This window comes from Sorex fumeus, unplaced genomic scaffold (genome assembly GCF_029834395.1).
Source record: "Sorex fumeus unplaced genomic scaffold, SorFum_2.1 ptg000051l, whole genome shotgun sequence".
Classification (NCBI taxonomy): Eukaryota; Metazoa; Chordata; class Mammalia; order Eulipotyphla; family Soricidae; genus Sorex; species Sorex fumeus.
Genome location: NW_026606108.1, coordinates 23239185 through 23261214, shown reverse-complemented (window position 1 = coordinate 23261214; position 22030 = coordinate 23239185). Strand labels below are relative to the sequence as shown.

Sequence of the window (22030 nt, the reverse complement as noted above, 5' to 3'; positions counted from 1 at the left end):
TTCCCTGTCTCCAAGTCTGGGCGAGTCAGGGGGCACGATCACTTTCAAAACTCCTACTGACACTCTGAAGAGAACCAGTGACCATGACTTTCTATTTAAATTCGAATAAGTTTCTCCAAGATGTGGGTCCATGAATTGGGGCATTTGGGGGTGGAAGGAGAGGCAAAGCCTTTACGTGAAAGGAGTGGTCTTAGGCTCCCTCTCCTGAACGAACATCTGCTCTTGCTGGATTCTTGTGCACAGCATGAGAGAAATGGCAGCCTCGGAAGTGAGCAGCTGCGAGTGAGCAAACCTTATGCCCAAAGCCCCGTCTACCCCACCCTCCTGCATGAAGGAGGAACTCAAGACAGTCTGAAGGAAAATGAATCAAATTCTCAGACTAATTCTAAAGGATTTTAGGTTTCATTCAAAGTTTTGAGAAGAAATTTCCAGAAATTGCAATTTAAAACTGCCCTCTAAGCACTCACAACGAGGGTTTTTTTATTTTATTAAAAATACTTTGTTCGGGGCTGTAGCAATAGTACAGCAAGTTGGGCGTTTGCCTTACATGCAGCTGACCTGTGTTCAATTCCCAGCGTCCCATATGGTCCCCCAAGCACCACCAGGAGTAATTCCTGAGTGCATGAGCCAAGAGTAACCCCTGTACATCACCAGGAGTGACCCAAAAAGAAAAAAAAATACTTTGTTCAATCACTCTTTTATTAAGTAAACATTGTAAAACCATTTTCAGTTCTAGGGTTTTAATTTTTTTTATTCATTTTGGTTTTATCTATTCATTTGGCCATACCTGGTAGTGCCCAGGATTCATTCCTGGTGGCACCTAGGGGAACATACCATACCAAGGATCAAATCTGGGCCGGCTTCATACAAGGCCAGTGGTATTTCTTTAGCCACTATTTTATTTTTTTCTTCAGTATCAAAAATGGTGGTCAGGGCTGACTCATGCCCATGGCGGCCATGCAGGAGCTGGGCGAACCCGGAAAGGAAAGGTAGAATTGAAAGATCATGTGATGTTGGATTAGGAGGATTTATCTTGGTTATTTTAGGATGCTGGTTCCACTGTAGGTATAATTATGCAAAGCAAAAAATTCAGGAAAGAATTGCCAGAGAAGGAATTAAAAAGAAGATTTTATATGAGAATACCCACCTTGATCCTGAAAGAAAACCAACTGACAAAAACAGCAGCAGCTAAGCAAAAAACCCATATACAATTCATTCAAGTTCAGCATGAAGAGCTTGCAAGCAACGACACAAACTTTTGTGTACCATAATAAAGCAAATAAACTATAAACTTGTTTTTCACATTAAAAAAAATGGTGGTCAGGAGGTCTGGGGTTCTCTTCTACAGATTCTCAACCAACTGGGCTGGCAGTTCAATGGACAGGTAATAGATGACAAGTCAGAGGTGCGGTTGGGCCAGAAGGAGCTGAGGATACCCAGAGCTGCATCTACTGGTGCTAAGGGAGTACCTGTGGGAGGTTTTAATTTTGCTTTTGGTTTCAGTATTTCTGTAGTGGATTCAGGATTAAGACTTGCTTAAACCAGAAGGAACCCTTGTCTTTAAAAGATTGTTGAAAATATCTGCTGGTAAAAAGAAAAGGGGCTCTCCTCTCTGTCCCCCAGTTCCCAGGGACAGTGCAGCATGGAGAGGCTGAATCTTGGTCAACTGCATTCAAGGCAAGATCTTACCCTTTTATTATTTCTCTAAGCCCAGTCAGGGCTATTTTTCCTAATATACATTTTTCTTTTCTCTCAATTTTTATTTACTATAATCTATATTGTTTAATGGCATTAAAGTTTATAAGATCAATTCATAAATTTGCTACGCAGCCCCCACTACCAAATTGCCCACAATCTTCCACCACTGTCCTGACCTCTAGTCTGGTCTGCCCTCTTCCCCAAGGATGTGGCAAATGGTCTGTATTCCAATGCTAAGCGTTTGCCACTTTCTCGCCCCGTTTTGTCTCTCTGTATTCCACAGAGGAGTGAAATCATCCCGTATTTGTCCTTCTCCCTTTGACTTATTTTGTTTAACCAGATGCCCTCCAGACCCATCCCTGTTGCAATTTCATCTTTTTCCTAAAACTGCATAGTTTTCCATTGTGTCAATAAAAGAAGACTGAATGTTGCAGAATTTACTTTTTTAAAATTCTACAAACTACAAAGGTGAATTTCAAATGATTAAAATATAATCAGCAGGACAGTGTAGAAGAGGGTCGCTGGGAGGGCCCATTGGATGCACACCGTAAATCAGTCTAAGTTCTAACTGTTCTAAGTCTTTCAACACTGCAGGGAGGAATCAGGAAATAACAGACAAAAAGATGGCTTCTCTTCCTATCTCCACATGGTGCCATCTTTCTGTAAAATTCAGAAAACTGCAATTTCACTAATCGAGTATGGTAATAACTTGAGAAAGTCAAAAGTACATGCCAAGATGGATAAAAATATTTCAGTCCACAATTTCTGAGTCAGAAGACGCTCCATATTTTGTGACACCACAACCATTTTCTACCAAAAAAAAAAAAAGGCAATTCTCAAGTGGTTCAAGCTAAGCAATTGTGAGGCCCTAGTTTGATTCTCACCATTCTATGCCACTGCTCTACCAATATTGGGTATGGCCCTGATGGCCCCCAACACATGGGTATAGCTTTTATTTGAAGAAACAACAAAAAAGAGCACACAATAGTGGCTCTCCATTGGGTGGGCATGTTACTTTGGGCTATTAACCTCTTGAGGAAGTTAAGAACTTGTCTTAATAAAATGATACTAATGGGGGGGGGGCTGGAGCAATAGTTCAGCGGGTAGGGCATCTGCCTTGCATGCAGCTAACCTGGGTTCAACCCCTGGCATCTCACATGGTCCCATGAGTACCACCAGGAGTGATTCCTGAGTGCAGAGCCATGAATAATCCCTAAGCATTGCCAGGTGTGGCCCAAAAGTTTTTTTAAAAAAATGTATTAATGATAGTCATCATGTCAAATGAATGATAGGGATAGCAAACGAAATAATAATACATGTTAAGAACTTAAATTGATAAGAAGTACACAGAGTTCAAAGAACATTAGTTCCCCTAAGTAGGCCACCACTGTAACAGATCAGGAATCATGTAACTTGCCTATGGGCATGGGCCATAAGGACTACTTACCATGAAAGCAAACTCACAGTTGCTAACATTATCAGACTATAAGCTTAATGGAGTAAAGAAATGCATTCTTTGTTTTAGGCCTCTCAAGTAATACTCAAGAGTGCTAGAGTACCCTTCTAAGTGATTTTCCACTAACTGGAGCAGATATCTGCTGTGAGAACCTGAGGGAGGAGTGTTACTCAGGACTGCACTGCCAGGGATTATCCAGCCAGCCCAGCAGTGCTCAGGGTCCACCAGGGCTCCACCCAGAAGTGCTCAGGAAGCTCCCAAGCTACACCTACCTGGCTATGCCTGGGAGATTCTGTGGTGTTCAGAATCATACTGACATCAACCACTTGCAGGGCAAGTTACTTAACCTCTGACTATCTCTCCAGCTCCCAGAAATGCATTCTAATCACTTTCTAAATACATACCTTACATAAGATTTTGTACCACCAGATAATCAATTTTTTTTGACACAGAGAAAGAAAAGTTAATAAAGATAAGTGGGATGACATAAGTGAGGCCATGGACTATAACAGTCATCCTAGTTTATGTTTTACCCAGAAGAGTTTACCTAAAAAAATCAAACAAAGATAAAAATGCTAGTTGATGGCTAATACCATCTAGAAGGATTTCTTTATTCCCACAATTTTTCATTTCTAGGTGGGATTAGTCTTTGATTTCATGGGTACCATAAAAGACCAAAGGCACAGGCGCCCACCCCTGAAGCATGGTGGAAACCAAGTCACATTTATCACAAGTATTTTCATCAGTGGTAATGCCAAAGTCCCAATGGCTCTCTCAAGGAGAATCACCTCCCTTGCTGGACTGCTGGACCTTTGAAATGAGTGACCCAGAGGTAGCCCAGTACACAATGCCCCAAGCCCTCAGGAATCTGAACACAATGTAAGTGAGTTGTGTGTGTCTGTGTGTGTGTGTACAATCAAATGTGTGGAGAGCAGGAGCCTGGCTTTTCCAAGAAGGGCAGCCCAGAGGGCAGATGAGAGCCTCATTGGCCTGGGCTCCTTCCCTGTTTGGAGAGGGAGAGAGAAGTCAGAAGAGCAGCAGTGAGAACTCCTCCCCACCTGGCTTTCCAATTTGCAAACTGAGCTACGTTGAGGCTTGAGAAAAAGGACCCCAACACAATGCTTTTAGCCCATGAGCCAGTCTCTTTCATCCCTGAACTAAGGGGAAAACTACAGCTAATGACCCAGTCTTCTATACTTGTGTGGCATTTTCGTTTATAAATACTTTCACAAGTGAGTTTGATCCTTATCCCTGACCCAGCAGAAAGGCTGGACAGTCTTCTGTTTTACAGATAAGCAGCCCTGGGCTGAGAATCATTGCCTGCATCGAAGTTTATGCATGTGAAGGGACAGGACGCATCTAAGTCACAGGCCACCATATGGAGATTTTGCTCAGCCCCTCCTAGCCATCCTAATAGGGAGAAATAGTGGAACTTTCCCTTTAAAAGCATCTGACATCCTGCAAAGGACAGTCATAAATATGTTCCTAATGACTCTTATCAGTTATCAAACATATTCCTATTTACAGGTTAAATATTCCTATTTCCAGGTAAATATCGCAGTAGTGAGGCTTACTTAGTAAAACTGACAGCAAGTGACAATGCAGCTGGCAAAATCACAACTCCCCTGACTCTCATGGAAAACCAGTCTCTTTCCACTAGGAAGACCGCAGAATGGTAGGGAACATCAACACAGGGAAGACCGGGGTCTGTGGATATAGTGACAGAGTTTTAAAGAAAGCTTCTTTATGAAAGCAAGTGTGGGCTCATGTGCCCATACTCATGTGTGTTCAATTTTTCAACCCTGTCTTTAAGGACAGGATAGCAGAGGGCCAGGGAAATAGAGAGCACAACTTGTGTTCGCTCACAAGGAGCCGACTTCAATCTCTAGCACTGCATGTTCCTCCAGGTACCACCCTGGAGGTCACACAGCATCACCTGGTACTGCCCTGGTAGCCCCCAGCACTGCCAGGATCATCACTGAACCATCTTTCTGGCTGATTGAGAATCACTGCGAGTGGGCCCTGGGCCTCAGGAGCACTCACAGCTTGGGAGCTCTCACCCCTCAAACTGTAATGCTAATGCAAAGATTTTTTTTTTCCCCTCTTTCATTTCTACCCTTTTCCCCTCCTCCCTCCAATCGCATCAACTTCCTTTGTTGTTATTTCTAATAAGAACCTCCTTCCCCCTCACTTTGGAATAGTTGGGAATGTTTGGAATGCCAGCCTTTTAAGAAGCGGTTACAAAGGTCAAGTAATAAATGCCCCATAAAATAAATGAGTGATGGTGATATACACCGCTGCTGTATTTTCAGTAATGCTGATATAAAGCTATATACTGTACTTTGTCAATTCACATTCATCAAGTTCTAGAAATATTAGAAAATCATTAGAGGTTTATGTTGAGTTTGCAGATAATGCCAACATATAAGTCAAGACTGAAATATGGTAATCAGAAAAACACTTGAAAAGTGTCAATAAACTGTAAAACCATGGGGGCAGGGTTGGGGAACCAGCCTCTGAGGAGAGGCTGGGCCAAGAGATGAGGACGCAGGTTCTGGGCACACTAGGGTAGGAGAGGACAGCTGTTGCCCAGGGTCAGGCTAGCAGGGGAGAAGGGGTGTATCCAAAAATTCCAGCACAAAGGCTCCTGAGAGCCAGAGCTGCCCGGGTGAGTGCCACTTATCTTCCAGGAGGGCGTGGCAGCCAGCAGCACAAGCCTGCCATCCATCAGTCCAGAGTCTTCTTGAGACAGCCTGTCTGTTGACCAGAGGAAGTATTTGAGGAATCAGGCCTCCATGATTAGGATTGGGGCTGGGAGCAGAGTGAGCCTGTTGAACCTTTCACTTTTCAGTTGGCGGAAGCCAAGATGCTGGAAAAGTCCTGACAGTTCATTCATTTCCCTTCTCTCTGGAGCCGGCTGATGCTGGATGGCGCAGACCCGCCCTCTTTGATGTTGTACTCTTTTGAGAGTGGCCCCGCTGTGCAAAAAATTTTATCCATCCAAATTAAAGAGCAATATTCTGTGCCCAGCTGCTCGCTGTGACATGCTCACCATTTTTCAGGGGACTGGCTGAGTGCCATGGGAAGGCGTGGCTGCAGACCTATCTCAGCAACAATATCCACAGCACACCCAAGGCTTCATGTCCACACACCACATCCACACAGGAAAGGCAAAGACTGCTCACCCGACACAACGTCTCAGAAACACTTTCATGCAGCACTGCTTTTTCATATTTCCCATTGCTTTAATGAAATCATATATTTATTTTAGCATCAGCACCTATATCTATCCCAAACTACAAGGCTCTTTGATATAATTCACCCTTATAAAATTTGTTTCTATCCTGCACTGTAGCACTGTCCTCCCGTTGTTCATGAATTTGCTCAAGTGGGCACCAGTGACATCTCCATTGTGAGACTTCTTGTTACTGTTTTTGGCATATTGAATATGTCACAGGTAGCTTGCCAGGCTTTACTATGATAGATAACCAGTTCCTAAAAGTTTGGTTTTTGGAAAGAAAATTCAGTTTCTTTTGCCATTATTGGGGTGAGGGAAGAGGACAGTAAAGAGAACACAATGATGGTAGTGGGAAGTGGTCACTCTGGAGGAAAAGGGGATGCTGAAAGCTGGAAAAGCATTAAGCATAAAAGCCTATCAGTAACACTATTGCAAACCACAGCACCTATAACTTATCACTAAAATGCCTGTCATAGAGCCAGGCTGAGGGTGGGAGGGGAATTGGGGATATCAGTGGAAGGGCAGTGGATGCTAAAATGATCAGTGATGGCACAATCTACACCTGAAACCTAAACTTGATTAACTTTGTAACTCACAGTGACCAAATTTTAAAAATAGTCTAATTTCTCAAAAGCAAGCCACAAGAAGTCTTGACCTCCACCAAAGCTATTGGCAAATGAAATAAATCTGGATCCTGAGAAACTGTTTCATTTGTACAAATCTGCATGTGAAAAAGGACATTTGTAAAGGGTGTTTGGAGGATTCTCCCAGGATGGGAGATGCATGTTGAAAGTAGACTACAGACTAAACATGATTGTCACCCATTGCTTCGTTTGCAGACCACAACACCCAAAAGGAGAGAGAAAACAAAAGGGAATGCCCTGCCACAGAATCAGGGTAGAATGGGGGTGATGGGGGTGGGAGGGATACTGGGATCCATGGTGGTGGAAAATGGGCACTGGTGGAGGTATGGGTATTTGATTATTGTATAATCTAAACCCAAGCACAAAAATTTGTACGTCTACAACTGTACCTCATGGTATTTCACTAATAAAAATACAAAAAAAATTTTTTAAAAAGAAAAAGAACATTTGTTCAGGGAGAGAGGTCTGTGTATAGGCAGAAAAAAATCATAAATGCTTCAATAAACACTTAGATCTAAGTAATCAAAAAAGCCTGTATCTGCTCATATTTATTAAGTGCCATGATGTTGCTTATAAAGTTTGCCACCACAAACTGTGTATGTTATGAATGAAAGGCAGCTCGCATTATTGCTGCCTTTTTCTCAAGGAAAGCTTGTTTTTGGCTTTCCTCCCACCCATGCCTTTCTTGCTCTTCACTCTTATTTTCACTTTCCCAGAGAGGGAGAGAATCTCAGAAACTGGATCTGACAATCCTCCCCAGCAACTGTGTTCAGGCTGGAAACTGCCACCACACACAGTTATTCACCAGCACGTCCCAAGAAAGGGAACAGTGAATTTTGAAAAGAAAAAAAAAATCAACCAAACTGTAAAACCATGTGAGACCAGAGACACAGTATAGTGGGTAAGGTGCTTGCTTCACATGCAGCCAACCTGAACTCAGTCCCTGGCACTGCATATGGTCCCCCAAGCCTTGACAGGAGTGATCCCTAAGCACAGAGCTAGGAGATAAGTGCTGAGTACTGCTGGATGTGACTCAAAAGACAAAATAAATAAACAAAAGCAGCATTTGACAAAATGATCAATTTTGGAAACTAAACCATAAGGGAATTGGTACTAATCTGCTCCTCTTCCTTCCAGAAAACCCAAGTTTTAGACTTTCACTAATGAGAAAAGGTGAAAATCCTACAATGCCCAAACAATCCTAGAAATGGTTACAGGGTGCATGGATGGGACTGCACATTCTCTTGGATATTCATTCAATCCACTAGGTCTACTCTCAGAATCCATGATCATATATCCAAGCTCTCACAAGCATGGTGGACACAGTGCAGGCTTTCTGCGGCTCAAGGGTCACAGCTCATCATCTGGTTCATTATCCAGCCCTTGTGAGAGAGGAACTTTCTGGCTGTGAGTTTCAGTACATATGAGACTGTAAAATTGTTGATAACTGATTTGCCCCCTCAGCATGCATCTACTACAGAATCCTGTTTCTCAGGAGCTACTGGGATTCTAGATAGCAATCAGAAGTATGTACATGACAGTAAGTTGGGAATATTTGCAAAAGTCTGTCCCTGCTGATGGGAGTGGGCAGCTTCCAGTACCTGTGGACACACGCATGGCATGCACCAGAACTCACCCGCTGCCTTTTTTTTTTATGAGAACTTTCTGAAGACACAGAATGTTTGTCCCAGTGAAGTCATGGTTTCCTATGGCCATCCTTCTTTTCAGAGCAGTTCACAGCTTTATGTCCTCTCTGAAATGTGTCACTCTTTAAATTATGATGTTTTCCTAAGTCTACAACATTCTGTTCCTAGCCACGCCAATAAAAAGTGCAATGGTCAGGCACGCTATTTTTTTTTTAAAGGAAAGGGACCATCTGTTGCCAGTAGACAACCAATTTTCCCATCTTAAATCACACAGGAGACATTCTTCATGTCAAACTGGACAGCGCTGAGCATGCACCCAATTCTCACTTGATACCATCCTGCCAGAATCACAGGATGAGTGCAGAGGCAATGACAATGAGCAGATTTGGGGGGATGAGTGGGCAGCCCACAACGGGACCAGATCAAAGTTCTGGGCCAGAGTTCCCATTCTGTTTGCTATCCCCCCAAGGTAATCGCTTACAGGATTAAACAGACACACACATACACACATGCATGGGGATTGAGTTTTCCTTAGACCAAGAGCCATTCAAGGGGGTGAATTTGGGATTCTTGGCCAAATTACACAAGGAGGACCGATTACACACTTTCAGAGATTGAAGCAACACTCACACATGCTCCAGGTCTTCTCTCCATCAGGGTCCAGGAGGGCAGATGGTGCTCTCTGCAGGACAAAACCCAGGTGAGGCACAGCCACACCCACCTGGGAGATGGGGAAAACATTTCACCAGCATCCCCCCATCACCACCCCATGCCTCACCCTGCTCCAGAGCCACACAGAAACCCGAAGTTCACTTCTAGTGACACTTAGTCCAGAGGGCAGGTCTGAGGGGTTAGCACTCGGGCCCAGCAGTAAGCTGTACTAGGGGCCACAAGGGTCACAGCTGAAGGTGCTCGGGAGCCATGTAGTGCCAGGGAAGGACTCATGGCCTCGCACATGGAAGGGAAGCTCTCCATCTTTCTGAGCTCTCTCCCTGGCCCTGGAATGATGCCGCATTGTCTGCCTAAGTGTGCATGGCTAAAATAAACTATTCTGATGATTTGCCCCCTTTGCTCCTTCTTTTTTAAAGTCATATTTCATTGTGGGAGGACAGATAAAAGTGTAAGATATTTAAAGTACACATCTTTGGTGATTTGCTATGCATGTGAACACTATGAAAGGAATCCAATACATGAGCACATCCCTTGCCTTATATATCTATGTGTGTGTATGTGTGCGCGTATGTGTGTGTGTGCGAGAGGGGGGGAAAGGGAGAGAGGGAGAGAGAGAATGTGTGTATGTACTTAAGTTATTCTGAAAATGCTAATGATCTCTGAAGAAATGAGACTGGGCTAGAGCATCCAGGTGGACAGGTGGACACATCAGTCACTGGTGAGGTCAGAGGCCTCTATGGTGTGACCCGGGCTCCCCTCCAGGGCCACTCCTGCTCTGCTCTTCACCCCCTTCCCCCACGACCTTCCCCCCCTGGGCCTAGCTCGGGGGAAGTCCTGGTCACTTCCATCAGGACCCCAGAAGTGTCAGCCCCTCGGCCTGGGCACGCCTCTGAGAATGACCACTGAGCCTCTCCTTCTGGAGGGATTCAAGATCACATGCCCACTGATGAGATCAAAGGGCTCTGGGCCCTCCCGCTCCCTCTGCCATATAGGTGGCCCCTAAGGGCTCTCATAATGACCTAGGGGACAGTGTCAGCTGGGTGGCTGGAACCTGGGGACAAGCACAGATTTCTGAAGAGAAGCTGAGAAGACAAGGAAAGGAACTCTGGTGATGGGGGAAGAGGGGCAGCCAGCAACCCTGCAGAAGTGTGTGCTCAGGATGGCCATGGGGCGGGGGAAGCGGGCTGGAGGGCCCAAGAGCCTCACTTTCCTGATGAGTCTCCACTGGGGTCCTTTGAAGTCCTTTGCAGACATGGGCCAGGGACAATCTCAGAGCCAGACGGACAGAGCTAAAGGGAGGAGGCCTTCTACTCTGCCCAGCCCTCCACTTGAGTCCTTTGACGGGACCACACTGCCTGCAGTGAGCCATAAATTAACATTTTTATAAATCCCGTAATTAACTTATGAATGGCACAATTATATGTTTCTGGTATTAAAAGCATTAACTTGTGAAAGGTAAACATTTAAAGTATACCACTATTTTCGTAACCCTATTTTGGCATTGCTTACGTTTTTTGATCTACCCAGAGTTTCAAAATTTTTTAAAAAAAGAAGAAATGGCCCTGGTCTCTCACCAGTCTTGGTTTCCAGCCTTATTAATAAAGTTTCTTTCACACATGGGGCCAGGGGGCTGGCAAATGAGAGCCAGCCTGGGACCAGGTGCTTGCTCAGAGAGGTAGCCAGTGATCTGGAGAGGCATGAGTACCCGCATCGGCAGTGATGAGAGGAATTTGCCTCACTGTCTGGGCCAGGAGACTTGCAAATCCTCCAGTGAGCTGAAGTACAGCTATCCATACTCCCAGAAAAGCAAGACCTGAAAAGAACCGGAGTGCTTCCTCATTTTCCCACAAGATTTCGGATCCCTTCTTTCCACAGGCAGCATCTGTGCATGGGCTACAAGATTGGAAAGAGACTTCTCACACTGGGCCGACAGAGAGCCTACAGACAAGACTACACACACCACAAATCTCAGGAAAACAAGGTGTGTGCCACCATGGAATCTTCTAGAAAAGAGTATTTATAGGTTTTAATGAATTCTCAAGAGATAGTGTTTCTACACATATGCACATGCACAAAACTACTGCCAGATTTCACACATCCACACAGAAAGACAGTGTTGAATCAAGAAGCAGAGATGAGTTCAGGAGTGAATGAACCATGAAACTCAGCAAGTTCTCTTCCCTGGTTCTCTTCCCTTCTGTCTCCTGAACACCTGCTCTTGATCCCATTTTCTCTTCTCCAGAGTTAAGAGATGCTAACTGCCCTGGGATCCTTTCACTGAATGCACACTTGGCATTGTGCTGTCATGGTGTGTATGTGTTGTTTTTGCCTTGCCATGCTGACACTGGTGCTGCAATTTGTGTTCATTAAACAGCATTCAAGTGTGAGCCACCAATTGTTCATTCCGGTACTGTCTTGATCTGATGACATTTTCTGGGCCACTAGAAAAACTAATCTGGAGTCAAGCCCTTTGCCTGCCTTATTAATACAACAGATACTTTTAAGTGAAAATAGTATGAGTGGGCCAGACCACACTAGGCAGTGAAATATCACTGCTGTGCCAACATTAAGAGATGGCCATTGCTGGTCTCTAGGAGTCAATGGTCATTGATACTCCAAAGTGTTTTCTTCAGCTTTGGTTAGAACCCCCGAATTTCACCATTCTTCCCACTGAAAATATTCAATAAGTCCACTCAATACAATCAATGGCTTTCTGAATGGTCAAGTTTGGTTTTTGTGTGTGTGTAAGAAAGGCACTGTGCCTCTTGCTCTGACTTACATCTTAGTTCCTAGGTAACTCACTGGTGATGAACTACAAATGAAGAACTGAGTTTTATAACTTTGATTTGGGCAATGAAAACTTTCTGATCCAAATAAATTTTCTTTTTGGGGAGTGTTGGTTGTTTGGGGAGGCTTGGGGACCATGCCCGGTGGTGCTCTGGGCTTACTCCTGGCTCTGTACTCCAGGACTACTCCTGGCAGTGCTGAGGGGACCATATGGGATGCTCGGGACAGAACCCAGTTTGGCCATGTGCAAAGCAAATGCCCTACCTGCTGTACTATCACTCTGCCCACCCTCCACCGGATAAATATTTAAAGTGACTCTAGCATTTTCAGTGTGCAATATGGGATTAAGTCACATGACCTTCAGGTACCTGCAACCAAAATTCTATGACCCAATGAACTGAAGACTATTTGAGTGTGGCATACACATAATTTCTTGACTGCTGAAGCCCAAAAGTATAAAAGCCATAATTAAACCATTCTTGAGTGTATTTTATTTTTGAAATTCCAATGCCCAGTTACAGGGGTGAGTATAACATGCCACATACTTAGTAGACCTGAGCTGTAGAGTATAATGAACTCAATAACAAATTCAAAGATATATGTATATATAAGGTAAAGGTAAAGGTCCTCCCATTGATCATCGATTTGCTCAAGGGGGCCCAGTAACATATATTTGAAATCCCAAGTCACTGAAAGAAAATAAATTATATGAATATGAACTTAAACTGAAATGGAAAGGAGGCATGGTGATAGAATAGAATCAGAAAGATTCGATCTGATTCTTGGTTTCAGCAAATATTAGGTGTATCATACTGGGCAAAACACTTGTCTCATTTTTTAGATGAGGAAGATGTTATTGCAACTTCAAGGATTTCCGTGAGTAGAAATGGGCTAGTGTAAACAAGTGCATGGCACATAGTAAGTGATTAATAGAATAACATACACAGCAGAATGCTACTAAGCAGGAGGGAGGGAGGGAGGGAGGGAGGGGAGAAGGGGGAAGAGAGAGAGGGAGAAAGAGAGAGAGATATCCCTACCCATTGCTACAACCTGAACAGAATAAAAGGGGGCTATCCTATGTAAGATGAGATACTGGTAAGTACAAAGAAGGATGCTGGTCTCATTAATCTGTAAAATACAAAGAAACAATGAAAGGGAATGGGAAATGGGAAATTTAAAAACATTTAGATTCAAACAACAGAACTAAGCTTTTAATCACCACTCGGGCTTGCAAGGAGTGGGAAATATAGCATGCAAAGGTCGGAAGAGGTTCTGGCACACTGTTACAAAAGAGCATTCCTAGAAATGCCCTGCCACAGAGGCAGGGTGGGATGGGAGGGGGTGGGGGGTGGGAGGAATACTGGGATCCGTGATGGTGGGAAATGGGCACTGGTGGAGGGATGGGTATTTGATCATTGTATGGTTGAGACCCAAGTGCAAAAATTTGTAAGTCTGCAACTATACCTCATGATGTCTCACTAATAAAAAAAAAAGAGCATTCCTAGAAAAAAATGCTATTTTGTGTAGTTCCCTGACAAAAGCTCCCCAAATTACAACATATCTGAAAAACTTTGTACAACTGTTTAGAATTAAAAATAAAAATCTCAAAGTATACAATCATGCTTAAAGCATTAACAGAGGCACACTCAGACATGAGAACAAATTTTAAAATCAGTTTACTCTCATTGAATAGCACATTTCTTTTAAGTGCAAATAATAATATTTTTTCCTATATCCACAAGATAATCAAACAAATCTGAACTTGTGCTATAAATACTCAAAATGGGTTTATAAAATCAAGGAAACCAGGAAGTGTCACATCATTTATATTTTTTACCAACAGAAATATTAAGTGCCTATAATCACCCTTATAATAATAACTACCATAATTAATCCTAAAATTAACTTAAATTTAAGTCTGTAGAGATAGTCTAGGGGTTAAGGACTTGCCTTGCATGTGATGAACCCCAGTTCCATCCCTTGCAGCACATATGATCCCTGAGCACCACCCAGAGTGACCCCCTGAATGAAGAGCTAGGAGTAAGCCCTGACCATTGCTGGATAGAACCCTAAAAGAAAAAAAAGGAAAGAAAAGAAAAGGAAAGCAATTGACTTTATTAAAAAGGTAAAGGTAAAGGCCCTCCCGTTGATCGTCGATTTGCTCGAGCGGGCCCAGTAACGTCTCCATTGGAGACTTTGTTGTTACTGTGTCTGGCATATCGAATACTCTCGGTAGCTTGCCGGGCTCTCCGAGAGGGGCGGAGGAATCGAACTCGGGTCGGCCATGTTGGCCGCTTGTAAGGCGAACGCCCTACCCGCTGTGCTATCGCTCCTTATTAAATTTTTTAATAGTGTCTGAAGCCCAATTTTAGGACATGTTTAATGAAGGAAGATGCCCATAAGCTTTAGAAATAATAATGTTTATAATTATAATTGATCAATAATTAACAACTAGACTGAAATCTAATCATGAACAGCTTTGTAAGTACCTATCTCACAATGATTCTGTAAAAAAATAAATAAATAAAAAGATTTAACAACTAACCTTCTTTTAGGAAGCATACCATTTATAAACCACAGTCCCAGCAGGAATAAACGCAGGTAACAGCTCCATGCAGCAGAGGAAAGACAGTACAAAGATTCTTCGCAGAAGGACAGGCTTATTGTGTGTCTTACCTGTGCCAGGTCCTGATTCTATGCCCTGCTCCTCAGCATCCTCTAAGTTCTACCAGGTGTGGTCCCTAAAATGATGATTTTTTTTAAAAAAAAATTCTTCTCACTATAAAACCCATTTATCAGACCTCTTCCTTAGTGAAAGTCAAATTAGATAGCATTACTAATGTAACTATTTTTATAAAGAGGATTTTCTTCTATGAGCCATCTTATCATTTCTTTTGCAATAAATAAAACACCAGTCAAATTCTAAATGGTACAGTTAAAATCTAACAGATATCTTTTTTTCCCTCTCTTAAATCGAATAATTTTGTCCTCCTAAGAAGCTGCATAAATCTTGGCTAGTTTGTACATTTTTGCTTTCAAGGATGTAATGGAACCAGCAGAACTGTTACATCATGTAAATAAATTTCAAAGATGGTATTAATATAAAAACTATATCACATAACCCTAAAAATTTAATATAGCTGCCATGGCAATAACCAGATCATTTTTCCAAACAAATATATATTCCATCATGTCATTTTGAACTTTTTCTGACCTTTTTTTTTTTTTTAGAAAGAAAACTGCAATTGAGACCAAATGTTTTGTGGAAGAAAATTCAGGCAAGCTGATTTGGCCAAGCACAGATAATTTCAGATTAAAGATGTATTTTAGAACTTAACCCACTTTTTCATAAACCACAGTAATTATAATCTGAAATTGTGATGTCACTTAGGAAGTCTGTAAGTTTACATTAGGGCTTAGAATAGTGTTTGAATGGTTTGGTACCAACTATGATTAATAATCACACACTTTTACTTTAAAAAAAAAAAGGAAAGAAAAGAAACCAGATTCAGGCTTTATAGGGAAGTGAATTCCAGGCCACATGGATTTGTCAGCACCTTCTCATGAGCAAATTCTAGAAACATGTCTACCAAACAGAGGCTGCTTCCTACAGCATCCTTTTTGCTTCCCCAGTCCCCTCCCATCTATATTGTCCTCCCCTGCCCCACATTATTATATTTAGATTTTGAACCAGACCATACCCAGCTATGCCCAGGACTTACTCCTGGCTCTGTACTCAGGGATCATACCAGGTCAGAGTCAGAGTCAGAGGACTATACACCTTACCCACTATACTATCTCTGCAGTTCTTTTGCCTTCCTACTCAATTTGTTCCAGTAGTAAGCCAAGGCCCCAATATCGACATCTTCAGCAGAGGTTGGATCTGTCAGCAAAATCTAAATAGAAGGTGCAATGACTCCACCGAAATAAGTAGCCAGGGTCCTGCATTGTCTGCGTACCATAGTGAACCTCTGTGGCCAGTGATGGGTTCAGCGTATGATAGTACAGAAATGACTCTCCAAAGAAAATCTTTGGAGAGTCTCCTTTAGAGAACAGAAAAAGATCCTGAGGCCAAACCCATCTACAATTTCCTCCCTCTAGAGCTCATCCTTTGGAAGAACAATAGACTCATAAACATATGCTAATTTGGTAAAATGAAGGCAAGACCAAGCTTTTGCTAAAGCTTATCTGTAAATCAGGGGCTGGGCTCCCTTTAAACAGTTCAACTGAAACTGGTCAAGGGATTCTATACTATATTTTGCAGTTCATATCAGACAGGCATGAGGGAGCTCTAGTTGCAGGCTACTGTAAGTGTGTGTGTGTGTGTGTGTGTGCGCGCGCGCGTGTGTTAAAGATCTATATATTTATATTATAATTTTTATTAATATAAAAATAATTTAGTACTTTTTAAGGAGGAGACAAGCTAATGGGGTCTGGCACTTGCAGGGGCCTGTAAGAGCATACAACTCCTCAGCTGGAGCCCTGCGGAATTCCCAGTGGCTTCCCTCCTTGCCTTCAACAACAAACAACCATCATCACAATCACCCACAACAAAAGCCAACACTATCTAACAGGCTCAGATCTTGAACATACTCCAATGAGGTCTGCTTTGCATTAAGAGAATGTGATATGTAAAAGTCCAAAGGTATCAGAGAGATAAAGGGCTGATCTTGCTTGACAAAAGGCTGAAACAGTTTCCCTAAAACACTCCATTTACTCCTTTTTATTAGTATATACAAATATTGATTTATAGTGTGGAATGCATGAAACTTACATATTGTTGTAATGCAATGCCATTTGAATAAAAATATTTTTAAAATAAAGGAAGGAAAAAACAACTCCACTTACCCAGAGCCCTAAGAGGATGGTTTGAATAAAACAAATCCCAAGTCTTTATGTCACTTCAAAAATATAGCTACTGTGTGCACTGGGGTTTACCTGTGTGCAAACACAGAGATAAAGAGAAGAGATCTTGGCTGAAAAGGAATGGGAAAGTGTTTCTAGGCATGTGATAAGATAAGCCACTATCAGAACCAGACCTGACATTTAGGTTTCACATCCGCCTTTTCCCTCTAAAGTGCATTTCACACTCCCCTCAGTTGGCTCCCCATGCCAACAACCCTTCTTCTCTTTGCCCTCAGGATTCCAAACCAGCTGAGTTTGGCCAACCAATATGTAACCCAGCCTCTTTTGTTGAAAGAAGTTATGAACAATGCCAAGACTCCTCAAGCCTAAGACATTTATGCTCAGATGGATAACCACACACCTTTTTAAAAAATCAAACCATAGAAAAAACAATTTTGTAGTACCCTCACCTAGGATTTCCCTTGTCCCTATCACTCCCCTTATGGATAACTTTTGCTTTAGCTTATACTACCAGAACCATTATGGATCTGATGATCTTCTGAAAATAGCTATAGAGGCCAGGGAGATAGTACAGAGGATAGAGCACTTGCCTTGCAAGCAGCAGACCTGAGTTTTATCCCCAATACCCCATATGGTCTCCCAAGCTTTGTCAGGAACAATCCCTGAGCAGCAGGGCCAGGAGTAAGACCTGAGCACAGCTGGGTGTGGCCAAAAAAGCTAAATAAAAAAGACAAAAAACAGCTTTAAATTAATTTCATTACTCACCATTTTGGGCTGGAGCAATAGCACAGCAGGTAGGGTGTTTGCCTTGCACGCAGCCAGCCCGGTCGAGCTGGGTTCGATTCCTCCGCACCTCTCAGAGAGCCCAGCAAGCAAATGAGAGCATCACGTCCACACGGCAAAGCCTGGCAAGCTACCCGTGTCATATTCGATATGCCAAACACAATAACAACAAGTCTCAAAATGGAGACACTACTGGGCCCGCTCGAGCAACTCGATGAACAATGGGAGAACAGTGCAGTGCTACTCACCATTTTATTAAAGTATAGTCTCACAATATTTATGAAAGTGTGGTTTTGATATGTTATATATATTAAACACAGTTTTCTGTGTATCACCCCCTCGCACACACACACCATTATTTTATATGCAACATCACACCACTCTGTTGAAGGCACTGACTTGGAAAGGAAAAGTGTGCTGGTGGCCCCCATGGCCTGTACTCTCTTGCTCGGTGTGAGGCAGTGAGTCATGTCAAGCTCTTGGGATCCCCTGATTTGCTTCTCCATAAGTCAAATGTCAGGATAATCCCATAAATTTCTTCAAAATTCTCAAATGTGATGACCCCAAGAATCCTCCAGAGACTTACTCGATCACCCTACATAGTAATGTGGAGCAGAACCAGATCCAGAGCTTGTTTTTTTTTCCTCAACATTCAGCTCTGGGCTCTTGCATCCTCATCCTCTCACGCATACAAATCTGCAAGTGATCCAGAAGTGAGTACAATGGGAAATAGCAGCCAAAAGTTAGCCAGTGTTCATCTTTGCCAGGGACGGTTCCCAGAATGCATTATGCCTCCTCCAAGTAAATTCTCACCATCATCCACTAAAGAAGTTCCGTGACAGGAAAGTAAGGCAGGAAACAAAAAAACTTGCCCAAGATAGAAGTGATTAATTAAGGCAATTCCAATCAAAAAAAGAAAGTGAAGAAGAAGCTATTGCCAAATTCAGGGCTAGTAGGGTTAAGGCAGTTGGCTTGTATGCAGCCAACCCTAGTTTAATCCCCAGTACTACATATGGTGCCCTGAGCACCACCAGTAGTGATTCCTGAGCAATGAATAGGTAATAATCTTTGAGCACTGCTAGTCATGGCCTAAATCTTCACCCTACATCCAAATTCCCCCACCCCCGACACACAGACATGTAACAAAACTGGACGTGGGAACCCTAAGAGTTTGACTACAGAGTATGGACTTTTGCCCTCACATCACACTGTGATTTGGGGGTACCTTTTATCTCCTGGAGTTCCTAGACATGCTGTGCTGGCAAAATTCTAAGAACATGAAAAGATCAGTAGGAGACACAGAGGGAATGAAAAATAAAATACAAAATAAAGGAAGAAGATCAAGAAACTAAGATGACATACACTGCAACATCAATTCTTTCATCTTCATTTGACAAAAGTCTGTAATATTAAACCTTCCTAGAGGTCTGTAAAAGCAACTGGAAAAAAATGGAATACTGTTACCATCTCTTCGCCCGGTCACCACTAAAAATAAATAAATAAAATTAAGAAGAAAAAAAATATGGTTAAAATTTCCAAATAGAGTCAGATGAACTAAAATATGTTTGTAATCTCTTAGATTTACTGGCTACTTCCTTTCCACTTGGTTTTTGTTTCTTTTTACATTTTCAGTCTTTCTCTAAAAGAACAGAGACTAATAACAAACACTTTGGACTCCTGGGTATCTATTTTATAAGCTTCTGCAGTATTCAGTGAATAACACTGTCCATTTTACAGCCATTCTCAGCCAACATGAACAATATAAAGGCTTTAAAATAGGACAGAAATGAAGGAGAAGCACTGTGTTTCAATGTGTGCCTATGATGAGCCCATTACACCATGCAACTTGCCAAAAGATACAATGGAAGTCCAAGGGTTATGATCTCAAGACTTAAAACTTGTAAATAGGATGATTTCCAAAAGAAGATAAAAAAGATGACTATGGAGTAAAATGGGACTGAAAAATACAGTCTCATAATTGAAATCTTCCCCCTCAAACTCTCACACGGAATCAAGTAACTCTCACTCCTCAGAAAACTCTGCAAGCCCCAGGCACGTCCAGCAGAACAGGGAGAATTGGCCTAACACAGAGCTTTCACTTTTATTGTAAGAGCTGAGACTATCTGAAAACAAAATTTTAATACTTTAATTTCCTTTACTTAGTGAAAAGTAATAATTTTTAAAAACATATATATCCCAAGGCAGTGCGATATCAAAACAAACTAATGAAACTCTAAAATAATTATCTTGAACTCTGCTGTCCAAATGGACTGGTCTGGTTATTTTAATATTTGTGAAACATGGATAAATATGTGCATGGTGGGGGTGTGAAATGTGCATGAACAGAGTCCAAGGAATTTAGAAATTCATCCAAAATGTGGCCGTTTGAGATGACTTAATGAGTTTGATAATGGAATACAGACACTTTCTTTCTTAAATCATTTGCTTTATTTCAAAGCAGTCAGGGGTGATTAATCAGCTTTAGAGGTTTAGAGATTGTTCCTGAGGGTTAGGGCTAGGGTTTGAGGAGTAATGTTGCATTTTCAAAGCAACCATTAAAGGGCTTGATGATATCCATAGGCTTCAAATTGGAAGGTGAACTACAGCCCCAGGACTCAGAAGAGAGGTAGACACCTTGGGCAAAGACCTGGCCTCCACTCACTCCCACAGCCTTTCTATTTCTTTTCTATTCCATTTGGTTTTGCCTTTGCTCTTGGGAACAGCCTGACTGGGTGACCATCACCATCCCAAGTGGTCTTGAAGATTTTCCCCTTAGCCCTATATCAGAGTTGCTGACTTCTACACCTTTATCAGAAAAGCAATTCTTTAAATGCTTACAGGCAATGTTAGCTTCATGCATATCCCTGGGACAACAGTTTGCATGGGAGGCAGGACTTTGTTGCTTTCACATACGTTATGAATTTGACTTCAAGAGGAGTTTCCAGTTTGGATAAACCAGCAACTGTTCACTCAGAAAGGTCATAAGCTTTTAAACCAGGACAGCCATTGTGATTTGTTTTCAGCAGGCTGTTTCGTTTTCTCAAATTGCATTCTTGCTTTTGCACACATTTGATTCGGCTAAGGTTTTGTTGTGTCTTGTTGCCTTATCTCTTGTGCCATTTACTGCAGGTGAAATGTCTGTGCATTGCAATGTGATTAGCTCCTTAAAACATTGATGTCTTGCATACTCTCCTAACCAACACCTCTCCACACTATGCAGCAACTGGAAATGAACTAATATATTGAAATGTACTCTGAGAATCGATTCCTGGGAGATAAACCGCATACTGTTTAGCAGAAATTTTCTACGGAAAATGATTGGTGGAGATAGGAGTTAATATTTTTTATGTCTTTTTACAGTTATTCTGACTGAACATCATTTAATCAATCTATTTTTTGACAAACACATGAAAAAAATTCAGTTCCTTTCAAAAATAAATTCAAACATACCTATAAATTAGCCGTCTGTGTCTGCTACTATAATTTAAAACACATAAAATTTTAAATGCTTTCTAAATAGATGGGGGCTATCTAACGACTCAATCTACTTAGCCCAGTTCATAGTTTGTTCAGAGACTATACACAAAGCCCATTCCTTGAAGTGAGCTTAATCTATTACGTACAAATTAACATGTACAATTTTCACTCAATTTCTTCCAGATGCTGGTTTGAAGCACTAAAATAAAGATCTCTATTGAAAAACTCAACTGACATTAAATGCATTTACATTTTTTGGTATCACATTTTTTAGCTAAAGTCTCCAATAATTAAGGCTATCACAATTGTTAAGAAAAAGAAAACAAGGAGCCCAAATGCAGAAAATCATGTTAGGAAAAATATTACATAAGAACCACATTTGTTTTTAAGATACATTTTGAGGGTTTTTTAACAAGGGGAAAAGAACTATAACTTGGCTGACTATTAGAGAAAGACATTAGGACAAAGTAACTGAATTTGAGGAACTATTTAAACAGAAGTAACCCAAAATGTTTGTAAAATGATCCTTAACTGGTTTGATTAAAAGAAGGTAATTAATAAGTGACAAGACAGAAGGAAAGCTCATTGGCATTTGATAAGCCACCCAAGAAGTTAAATCAATGCTTTTCTGTTTAATTTCATTATTTGTTTTTCCATTTGAGCTGCCAATTTTTTAAACATGCTACAGAAAGAAGACCTTTTTTTTTGATTGATACACATCAAAGAGTTTTCTTTCAAATCAACTGAATTTTTCCAAGAGGAT

General features: G+C 41.8%; 2 protein-coding genes across 2 annotated transcripts in view; one reads left to right on the top strand and one right to left on the bottom strand.

Annotated features, from left to right (window-relative positions):
• Window positions 1-22030, bottom strand: part of PRDM6 (PR/SET domain 6) — a 109525-nt gene that overhangs the window by 43110 nt on the left and 44385 nt on the right. The gene's annotated exons all lie outside the window — the stretch shown is intronic.
• Window positions 923-1236, top strand: LOC130032997 (cytochrome c oxidase assembly protein COX20, mitochondrial-like). The gene has a single exon (XM_056124698.1). The coding sequence runs from the start codon at window positions 923-925 to the stop codon at window positions 1190-1192; it is 270 nt and encodes an 89-aa protein (XP_055980673.1). The 3' UTR covers window positions 1193-1236.